Here is an 11,968-nt window from a genome sequence, read left to right as displayed (position 1 = left end):
AGAAAGTACAAGCAACATTTATTATTCTCTTTTTTTGTTTAATCGCTATGAGACGAAGGACGAGCACATAATGCCTCTGGCACCCTTCAGGTTGGAGGCATAAAAACAATAAGGAGCTCCAATAAAAGTGTCACTCTTTCTGAGCTCTTGTGACATTATATCCAAGACAAGTCACTTTTTGGGGAAAATAATAACAATATTGCTTGCAGAGCCACTGCAATAACCTTACACTCCCAGTACAAATACAGTGTACGTATGTATGCTGATTGATTTGAGTGGCATACCATCAACACCCATGCAGAGCTGGTTATAATACACATCATTAACCTCTTGTATGCGTATCACCTTGCTGTTTATTAAACATCACATGACGAGAGCGTTACAGCTGATTAGAAGTCTTTCCACATGCTATCCAAACAATGCATTGAGATAGTCTGGGCACGGGAACAACGCTACTGAAAGAAATAGATATGAGGACCCTGAAAAAGAAAAAGAAAATAAAAAACATTGTCCTCTTTCTTTTTATTTAAACTACAGGTAAGAAATATCTATACAGCATTACATTATTATTACGAAATACAATGGATAAGCTAATATCCGATTCTTTACCACAAAAAAAAAGAAGTTTTCTAATGCAAACCATTACATCACTGAACTTGTTTAAAAAAAAAAGTAACACTAGAAGAAACTATCAATCAAGAAATTTCAGGGAAGAAAAAATAAATAAATGGGAATTTTGTCACTGATTTTATTTCCAATTGCAATGTTCACTGTGTAACCTTTAGTGAGAGCTCACTGAAAGGTGAACTTGCTGAGAACTTTGCTCTCACTGGGTATCTAAAAAAGATACATTTCTTCATAGTGCATTACACTGCATTTGTTTCAGTATGCCTAGATTGTAGTACCACACAACACCTATACCACATCAATATAGTGTAAAGGTATATAGTGCTACCAAAGCTGCTGGGGGAGTATCTGTCTTCCCTATTAAAACATGGAATGTTCATGACATAATATTTGAAGGCTTTAAGTCAAATGAGGGAACTCAAACTCTATTCCGAACAAGAATGAAAATCAGATTCAGATCACTCGCATCTTACTGAAATACAGAATCGATGAGACCGACATTTACAAGGTCTTGACATTACCCCTCCCTTCCTTGTGTATATATTTCATTGTTATAGGTTTGTAGCTCTTTTGAAAATACATGTTTGCATATTCTGTCTGTATTTTAACTACTCAAATGACAATGCTTTGGTTGCCCTGATGTATATGATTTCTCATATATTGGCTAACCTTTTTTTTCCCAAAAAAGAAAATTCTTGTACACCGTACATTGTAGCTTCTTTAATCAATATAAAAAAAAAGGAACATATTTTTCTTTTCATCACGCTGGATCATGGTGAACGATCACTTGATAACTTTTCTGTCATTTTTCTTCCACGAGGTTCAGACTAAACTATGTTGGGTGTCTCCTCACATGTTAATGATGCATGTGCACTTTCATATATGCACAACATTAAGTGCACACGATTCTGCTCTCCATAAATCCTGCACACAACCATGATAATCAGTCAACTTTAATGTGACTTGACCATTCAATCCCTGCTTGACAGTCCTCCTACAAAACACTTCACAATCAATCAGTTATAAACAGCACAGAATGGTCCTAAAGATCAGATGAATTCATCAAGCCATGAGGCATCAAAGCAGATAAAATTCAAATAGTTTACATGTATAAGTACATATTTGCACAATATGGCATAAACAGGGCACTATCAACCCACTTTATGACAAGTGGAAATATCTTTGCCATCTACAGTGTGACTACTCTCACTTTCAGATCTTTCACCCAAACTGCGAAATAGAATAGAATGACAAAAACAAGATTTGTAGTATTTAGATCTTGTTCTTCCAGTCACCTGCCTTGTGTTAAGGTACATTCTACCATTTGCTTTCTGCCTCTTCCCTTTTCCCTTATCCTCACCCCCCCCCCCCCCCCCCAAAAAAAAGAGAAGAAAATAGAGGGGGAAATATGTCCCAAAGCAAACAAAAACAAAGCAAGAATGTGCTTTGCCTTAGCATCATCTCAAAGTTTGAACAGCATGACATGAACTCACATCACACCCAAACTTTTTGCATTCTTCTTACCAGAGTTGGCTAAAATGTGTCAGTTATGGCTCATTGCCTTTTAACATCATTCATCTCATAAAGTCAGCAGATTTATGACTTTGTTTCAACTGGGAAAACAATTCCTGCATGTGGCAAAGCATTTTTGTTTTCCATGCAAACAAAATTGTTGTCTTTCCTTTCCTTCAATATTCCATACATTTATCTCCTCATAGACACAAGGTATGCATAACAAGAGATTCATAACAAAGTTATCTACAACTTAATCTAAAGTGTTTCCCGCAATAGTAAAAACTCTTCGGACAGCATACATCAGATGTTACATTATCTAATAACGATATACATTTTACACAAGACATAAGATTCTGTCTTCTCATTTTGAATGTGAAGTACCAACTGACGATACTTGATATAAATCATTACTTCTGCAGTCTTTAAACAAATATTTTTTTTTCCAATGTACACGACCTCAAAAGTGCTTTGTACAACTAAATAATTACAATATAACACATAACCATGATTTTTTTTTTCTTCATTTCCAAAAAAAATGGTAGTTGGTCTTTGTAAGTGTCCCATCTTGTTATAATTTGACTCAGAGGAAATGAAAGAGTCAACAATGACCTCTTACATGGAACACCAGAACTACAAGACTAGCATAAATGAATATCGGACATGCAAGAGTACAATTAAATGTTGACAACTACCCAGATGATAAACACCCTTCCCCTAACAATGACGAAAAAGAAGGGGGAAGAAGCAAGAAAAAACATATATTCTGTGAGTAGCAGGAAATCTTTATAAATATGAAAATCAGATGAGTCTATGTCTCTCACTATTAAATCTTGGAACAAGGGATTGTCAGTTAATAGGTATGAACAGAACTCTAATTTACATGTATTTTCACTACATACGGCCCCCAAAACAATGCTTGATTCTTAATCTACATTTCCAGTGCATCTTTCTGAAATTTAAAGAAAAAAAAAGGCATATGATTCTGGCATCTGGTAGTTTCCTCCATGAGAATTACATCAAAATATTTACGTATGCACATGTTTAAACAGAGATGACATTACAGTGTCACCTCAAATGTTTATAGTGGAAAAGCCAATTTTATACAGCTTAAATAAATCAAGAAAAAAATATCCGAAGCAAAGGATAGAAATATCTGACATCCAATAAAGCAATAAAATTGAAATAAAAAAGACAGGAAATAAAAAAAAAACAGAGGGTGCCAGAATGAGAGAAAATGAGATAGTCAGAAAGAGAGAGAGAGAAAGGGGTTGAAAAAAGAACATATAAGAGGAGGGTTTAAGAGAATGAGACAGCTAAAGCCTTTTCTTAGCATGAACATCCTTCTGATCTGGGCCTGCTGTCATTGTCAACCTTGATCTGAGTAGGGAAATCTTGGTACGTCGTGTCGTCTGGTTCTTGTGCGAGGGCGTTCTTGGCTATTGTCTGGAAGGCCTGTTCCACATTGATGCTCTCTTTTGCACTTGTCTCAAAATATGGGATGCTGTTCTTACTGTCACACCAGCTCTGGGATCTCTTTGGAGACACCTGTGTTTGTATGACAAAATGGGGAACAGAACGCATATTTCATTACTCAATTGCTGCAATCGTTCTTTTGCAGTGAGTGCTTACCACACCTTGGCACTCAAAAGCATTAAACCAGAACTTCTTGCTCCCATCACTGGAATCAAACCAGCATCTAAAATACACTTACTTTGTACTCCACTCTTTGAAGGCTACACAAAGCGGTTCCATGACATTTGCTCCTGCAACAAATGCTCCCACAAAATATCTGCATGCTAAGTCACACATAAATTCTACCCACACACATAACCCTCACCCTAATCCTAATCCTCACAACAAATTAAACATAAACCCCTATCAAAACTAAATACAATGCCCTTGGAGAAAATAAGACCAGAGTAATTGTCGCAGGGGCAAAATAGTCAGCTTTCAAACCGGGCTCCAATTTTACGACACACACATGCTAAATCCATATGGTAAACACCATTCAGGTTCTTACTTCTCAGCTTTCTCATGTTTTACATGTAGGTTGAAGGAGTGGGATGTGATGGGTGTTGACTTGCTGAAAGACAAAGTGCTTAGAAAGGGCTCGAACCACAGCCCTTTTCATTGCAAGCAGAGTGGCCAAACTCTCAGATGCCTCCTTCTTAGCACCCAATCAGCAGCACTGTAGTTATTCTGCTACAAGTTTGGCCTAAATTTCCATTTAGATGAAGTTCATTGACCCTGACCACTGAAATTGCACCAAATATTTGTGTCAATACATTTACACACACACACACACACACACACACACACATATTGCACTCACACACTTATGAGTGCAATGGATCTGGATCATTTCAGCTGCGCCTCATTGAATGGATCAAAGATTTCATCTTTCACTGAATGAAATATTCTGTCCCTTGTACAAATGAAAAATCTATTATTTGTTTAATATAACACCTAAACTAGATCCTTGTCATTTGACATTTTATAAATTTAGAGACAAGAGAGAATGTGCGGGATCTGAGATCGTAGGAGTGCTCACTGAACGCTTTATGCTAGCACACGGTCGCATACACACTGCAAACGCAAGTGTTTACATGCGTAGTGTGCCGGACTCTTGACATGCATGCAATGGAGCAAATCGTATGGATTCAAGATTGCACGGTAAATGGAGCCACAATTGCACAAATGATGACGTAATACAGTGCACTCCCGTTATAACGAAATGCTCGGGACCGGCAGTTTTCTTTCGTTATAACGAAATTTCGTTATAACCGAACAAATACAATATATAACGAAAACAAGGACACCACGTATATACAACATGTATATCATATTCTGTTTACTGAATTCTCATCATACACTGGAAAGCTATGTGAAATGTGATGGGATAACTGTATCACAATAATAAACTCAAGTTCCTCTCAGAAACTGTGCGTGACACAAAGAGCGAACACACAGTGGTGTGAAGCGTTCACCCATGCAGAGACGCTATAAATACTTGTTCCGCTAGGTGTTTTCGAAAGCAATTCGCATTTCGTTGTAACAGAGCACATTTCTTTTGTTTTTCATTGTCTGTGGCGCTCGGAAAAGACTTCGTTATAACGGAAATTTCGTTATAACCGTGTTCGTTATAAGCGAATTTTTTACCATAAGACTTTAATGGTGATAATTTTGGGACCAGAAGATTTACTTCGTTATAATGAAATTTCGTTATAACCGTGTTCGTTATAACGGGAGTGCACTGTAGTAACATGGAAAGAATGATCAATAGCAAACAACTACCAGTAATCATGTGACAAGGATATATCTAGGTGCTATATAAAATGATATATAATTCGAGTCAAATGGAATCTCCTAAGCCATTTACAAACTGTAAATACTAGAAAGAATGCACACATTCTGGAAAAGCATGTAAAAACAGAAGAAAAAAAAAAACTGAGAAAAGAGGCACTGAAGTATAGGGTCTATGCAAGCACTTCATCCTCAACCGAGTCATAGAGATACTTAGTATAAAAATCAGAGTTTGACAGCCAGACAGAACAACAAGTGCAGGAATACAGTGTCTGATTTCAACGTTTCTGATAAGTCACTCACAATTCTATTGTCGAGATCAATCTTGTTTCCTAGTACGACGAAGGGAAAATGTTCTGGGTCTCTGGGGCTGGCCTGAATGAGGAACTCGTCCCTCCAGCTGTCAAGTGATTTGAAAGAGTTTGGCGATGTGACGTCAAAGACCAATACACAGCAGTCTGCACCCCGGTAGAAGGCTACGCCCAAACTCTGGAATCGTTCCTGGCCAGCTGTATCCCATATCTGGCAAAGAAAAAAAAAAACAAAACAAAACATTAAAGTGACAATCTTTTACATATGGTAGATAACTAAAACATGTATACATATAAAAACAAACTTCATGTTCCCTTGATATCTATCAAAGCAAACACTCCCTATAAATGGAGAGGATGGGTGGGGACCCCCCTCCCCCGACATTTAGCGTGACGACATTGTGTCGCCAACGTATTTATTTTGATTCTCCTGCATGTTTTAATACTAAATTTGCAATGCCCCTGAGTACAGTTCCAAAGTCAAGCAAAAATGTGTACATGCAGGTTAGACCAAAACTTGCTCAAAAATGTGAATTCCTGTAAAATTTCAAGACAAATCATATTTTCAGTCAAAGCTCATAAAAGCACAATTATTTTCTTTTATTGATCAAAATCAATTGATAGCATTTTTGTCATGAACTGAACAGCATTGCCAACAAATTTCACTGAAAAACAATTAAAACTACAAATGTCGCTATGGCGACTGGTATGCTTCCGCCATAATGCATGATTCTCCTAATAGGTCTAGATAGTACATGTGGACAATGTGTGATTACATTTTCACAAAACTGGCAAAATATTGAAATGACAAGTTTGTCACAAATGTGTTGAATGTTCACCTTCCTTGACCTTGGTTTAATTGGATGAATAGGAGAGCATGTATTTGGGGATTTAAGGACTTTAACTTGACTTTGACCCATTCATACATTTATGCATTGAGTAATTTTCATGGTACCGGTATGGAGAAAAAGTGCAACTCTCCAGAGAATTTCTATTAGGTTACACATGCATACACCAAGTGTAAAAAAAAAAATAATAATCCTGCTGGCATTGCATGAACATGAGGGAAATAGTAAAATTTTTGAAGTGTTGCACTTGACCTTTGACCCCTGACCTTTGACCCCATGAACCCTACATTCTCTAGATAATCACTGCCAGTCAGTACATGTATATACTATGTTCCATGAAGATACCTTGAACAATTTTCCAATTTACAGAGAAAAAAAAAGACGTTTTAATAGTTTTACTCGACCTTTTGACCTTTGACCTTTGACTTCATGACCCAAACTTTCGCCAGAGAATCTAAATTAGGTAATACATGTATACACTAAGTTTCAAGAAAATATCTTCAGGCATTGCATAGATATGGTGGAAATAGTGAAATTTTATGTATTTGACCTTGACCTTTTGACCTTTGACCTTGAGCACGTGCACCCAAAAGTTGATAGGCACAACTTCACCCCCTAATACACATACATGCCAAGTTTCATTAGGATACCTCAACTGGTTTTGATAGTTACCTTGTCCACAAAATTCATTACGGACGGACGGAAAGACGGACGGACGGACGGACGGAAGGACGGACGGACGGACGGAAGGACGGACGGACGGAAGGACGGACGGACGGACGGACGGACGGACGGACGGACGGACGGACAACCCGAAAACATAATGCCTCCGGCACCACTTCGTAGCGGAGGCATAAAAAGGAGTTCAAAAATAACTACAGAACAAATTGAAAAAAAAATTATCAAAAATTTTTAGCAGCACAATTTCTTTCACTTCCGTTTGCTAAGTACACTAGAGAGAATATAAAATATGTAATTTACCAAAAAATATGCTTTTTAGAATTTCAAGTGTCTCTTGGAAAATGGTCTATTTTTGTGTACATTATGCATAAATTAGCATAAATCAACATTTAAGCAATCATTTTTTTGAAAAATCCACTTTACAGTTTTGTAGATAAGTTGCAGTAAATGTGTCATCATGCTGCTGAGATCCACATGGGGATGGGGGGGGGGGGGACTGGGAGCCACCCCCACCCCTTCCCCATTATTTTACATCTAAATAGCCCAGCATACAGAGTACATTGTAGTTAGGATTAATACAATGTAAAAAAATATGACTGTGCATCACAAAACCAAGAAAAAGTCAAACCACCTGATTATACGCAAGGATTCAAAAAGGTGAAATGGTTCATGCAAGTCAATCTTGAGTTTTTCATATTTTCTGACAGAGCTATTCTTCTTATACATTACTCTTAGGTTTTGATTAGGATCATGAAACGAATGGGAAGATGTGCTTTCAGCAGTTTTTCTACAACTGTTTTTTTTTTTTTGGTAGAATATTGTGATTAGGTATGTCTTAGGGGCTCCCTTTCATCTCTTTAAAATTCTTCACATGCTCTTCACTTTCAAGTCCAATAACTTTTGAAAGGATCATGCTACTGCTTTGAAAGTTGACATTAATCACTGACAGAATATGTGTTAATGGAGCATGCTAAATTTCACCTTAAACTAATAAGCCCTTCATTCCTGTTGCTATGGTGGTTTACATCCTGTTTTTGTCTCATTCATAGCACAGCCAGCACGACTTTGTAAAGATTAAGCGCTTTAATACCCTGTACGTACTTCAGAGCCTCTTTTCTCATTTTCTCAGTTCACACTTTTACAGAGTGCATGCTTTCTTTCCTAATTCATATAGGCTAGGAGAGTCCATTTGAATTCAGTTAGACATCATTTTAAAGCTTTGCTAATACAATTGTAGATTCGGCTCTTTCAGAATCTGCACTTTACTAAAAATACATGTGTGGCGACTTTTTATTGGTTTGTGCTGCAGAGTCACAAACATTCTATCCACGATACACCACTACCCAAATTCTAAATTTCAATTCAATTCAATTCAATTCAATTCAATGTAGGTTTATTGACAATAAAAAACAACATGCAGCTCAATAGCTGAAGTTGTTCATTTTACAATTAAAACACATGTATTTCAACCCAGTCTCAAATCCTTGACCTTTGACCCAAGACCTAGAGATTCCCAAGAAAATCATCCACAAAAAGTACATGCATAAATATACACTTATGTTTTCATTAGCTACAACCATTGACCAGCAGATAATTGAAGGTTGGATTGCAGAAACGGATACTTATAGCATTTACTATGGACAGTAACCCTTTATAAATCTGGCCCAAATTTCCAATTAGACTTTCCTCGTCACAACCTACATGTATCCATTAAAATGCACATGAACACACATACATATGGACATATCATGGGACTACTGTACATATCCTTCATGGATCACTCATCCAGACGTTCCCATTTACTCATTGCTTTGATGCTTGCCTTGTCCAGTGTTTGAAGCAAATTAAAGTAAACTGTGTAAGATTTACACTTTCACTTCCACATTACAATCAATGTACTACTGGTACAGAGAAAGTCTGTGCCATACACTGCTTTAATACAGCATCTTGAACAGCAAAGGCCATCTGGTATGATCCATTTTCCACACCATGAAGATAAGTGGTTTTGGAAGAGGGTTCAAGACTTGATAGGTTCACTACTGATGTGCCTCCAACTGAGAGTTGTTGGATAAACAGCTTTCCGTCGACCCAGAAGTGGAAATATTGGGTGATGCTCTACAATGTAGTACTAATGAGTTGCTGTATTACGGACAGGCATAATCTATTCAATAAGCAAGCACTGCAAACATTAGCAATCTGGACTGAACTCAACATGACAACAAAACACAACTGAAAATTTTGGTAGGGTACGCATGTTGGCGATACAGAAAGAATCCTGACCTACTTGTTTTGGCACTACAGTGTAAATGGAATACACATTTGATTCAACATAAAGCATAATTTATGAATATGACACAAATTTTGACACATGGATACAACTGTAGTATATCCATACTGACCTGCATTGTCACAAATCTGTCGTCTACCATGACTTCTTTTGTGAGGAAATCTGCGCCAATGGTAGCCTTGTACTGATTGCTGAACTTCTTGTTGACATATTGGTTCATGAGCGAGGTCTTACCAACTCTGGATGGAAAGGACAAAAGGCAAGAGAAAAGGGGTAGAAGGAAACAAAACATACAAATTGTAGAAGATACATCTATGTAACATGGCCTTCATGAGCACAAAAAAAAACCACACATCTTCACTGCATACTCACTCAGGACTGATTTCTATTTTAAAGGTTATTTATAATTCCATTTGCACAAAGCCAGTACAATTTACTTCTTGTTCTAAATTGAACCAGAATGTGGGGTCACGATTTGAAATGAAGTCCTAATGAAAAATGAAAATTAAAAATTGATTGCATGTCAGTATATCAGCCAAAATGTGACATCTTATGAACATTTACAATGTACATGTACATACATGTACAATGTTGCAAAGCAAGCCACACTACATGTAGTTCGGGTCTACGATGTCTATCAGATAGAGATATAAATACCCCAACCACAAATTTTGTGAACATTGAGAGTGAATTTCAACTGTATTGCCTTTTTTGCTACCAGTCTCAGATTCTAAGGGATTGCCCACGGCAACCTTTGTACATGTTATGAACAAATTGTGTGTGTGTGTGTGTGTGTGTGTGTGTGTGTGTGTCACATGTGACTGCTGGGAACACACTGTGAAAATGAGTTTTTTTTTTTCTATTAATACTTATCATTTCTCTTTTTTTTTTTTTTTTTTTTTTGGGGGGGGGGAGGGGGTTAACCTGTCAAACTGCTGCTTTCCCCTGAATCACACCAGTAAACCCACTATGCAACAAGCACTGCACCCACACACCTGATGGTGGTGCATGGCACAGCTCACATGAATCTGTTGCACAAATAGACTTCCCACCTCAATATATCAGTAATTTGATCGTGAGCGGAAATGGAGTAAATCACAAAACCTCCTGAGTGCTTCCTGTTCACGGTAGCTCATACACTTGATCAAAAGCATTAGTGGTAGTTAACCATATCATGTTGATCTGAGAAAATCATCTTACACTGTCTCTACAGTCTAGAACATGCATTCATTCTAGTAAAGCATGACCATGCCCACGTGGCTTTCTACACTCTTTTATAGACACAGCAGGTAGAAATATCCACTACTTTGAAGACGGATGGTGCTACATATAATTACACATAATTACATGTAGTAACAATAATACTAGTAACAATCAAAACATCTAAAATTACGATAGCAATAATTAAAATGAATAAATATATATCACAATGCATTCAACTTTTAAATCATTTGTGGAGCATAAATGCTAAGTACAGTACAACAAATCACAATACATTATTACTTTCATGATAGTACTCATTTGTACTCCATGGGAGATAGAAGCACTATCACGTCTCTGAGGACTTCAAACAGTTTTATGTACTGCGAACATCCAACTGACTTTTAAACAATATCAAGAAACCACAAGTCTCCAGCTGATAATGCTAGGCACTTTTCTTATTAAGACTTGAAACACCTTTCACAAGATCCTTTTTACTTCAGTCAGAGGGACAAAAATACCAGTGGCCTGTTGCATAAAAGATGCAATAGAACATAAGCCAGAAAATCAAACATACACATTGTAAATCAGATATCAGCCAATCAGAATTGAGTATTGAAAGATTTATGTTTTATTTTCTCACTTATGTTTGATCTCAACATTTATAAGTATGCAACAGGACCCAAGTATATCAAAATGCCACTCCCACATTCAAGCCAACTTAGAATCAAACCTACAAAGTGTGTACAAAAGAGTTTTGAACCAAAAGTGAATAAACATAGGGATACTAACATACAGGAAAATCAAAGTGTCCCTAATTTCCTGAAAGATTATATAAATAAAAGACAGTATTAGTGAAACCTACAATGTAAATGTATGAAGTGCATACAACATATCAATGTGTGTATCGTACTTACCCACTGTCTCCTAGGATAATGACCTTCAGAAGAACCTTCTTTCTGGAAGTCATGGCGGCAGTATTTGAAACAAGTTGTTATTCTGCAAAGAGAACATATATCATAGAGAAAAAAAATATTACCTATAGCTGTAGGATGTAACAGCACTAGCAATGCAGAGTGTATAAATGGTGGTTGTGCTCTGGCTGTTGCACACACAAACATTGGAGTTTGTGCCTCTCTCACTTGATTTCGGTTAATAATTGTCAATCAACAAAAACATACAAAGTGAAACTATTA

General features: G+C 36.9%; 1 protein-coding gene across 1 annotated transcript; it reads right to left on the bottom strand.

Moving 5' to 3' along the window:
* Positions 1 to 629: 629 nt before the first annotated feature.
* LOC139719375 (ras-related protein Rab-7a-like) lies at positions 630 to 11,757 on the bottom strand. The gene is made up of 4 exons (XM_071630790.1): positions 11,690 to 11,757; positions 9,685 to 9,811; positions 5,749 to 5,967; positions 630 to 3,687 (listed from the first exon to the last, which is right to left on the bottom strand). Exons 1-4 carry the CDS (start codon positions 11,740 to 11,742, stop codon positions 3,469 to 3,471), a joined length of 618 nt encoding a protein of 205 aa, XP_071486891.1. The 5' UTR covers positions 11,743 to 11,757; the 3' UTR covers positions 630 to 3,468.
* Between the last annotated feature and the right edge of the window lie 211 nt (positions 11,758 to 11,968).

This window comes from Diadema antillarum, unplaced genomic scaffold, assembly GCF_040938485.1.
Source record: "Diadema antillarum isolate AM-2024a unplaced genomic scaffold, OU_Dant_1.0 scf00000109, whole genome shotgun sequence".
In the NCBI taxonomy this organism is placed as follows: domain Eukaryota; kingdom Metazoa; phylum Echinodermata; class Echinoidea; order Diadematoida; family Diadematidae; genus Diadema; species Diadema antillarum.
The sequence above is the reverse complement of the archived record's forward strand: the minus strand, read 5'-3'. Positions and strand labels throughout refer to the sequence as shown.

Excerpts from the sequence above, each read along its gene's own strand:
- LOC139719375 (XM_071630790.1), bottom strand. The coding sequence starts at position 11,742 with ATGACTTCCAGAAAGAAGGTTCTTCTGAAGGTCATTATCCTAGGAGAC. Across the intron at positions 5,968-9,684 it reads ACAGATTTGTGACAATGCAG|ATATGGGATACAGCTGGCCA; the intron begins GTCAGTATGGAT and ends TTTCTTTGCCAG. Across the intron at positions 3,688-5,748 it reads TTGATCTCGACAATAGAATT|GTGTCTCCAAAGAGATCCCA; the intron begins GTGAGTGACTTA and ends ATACAAACACAG.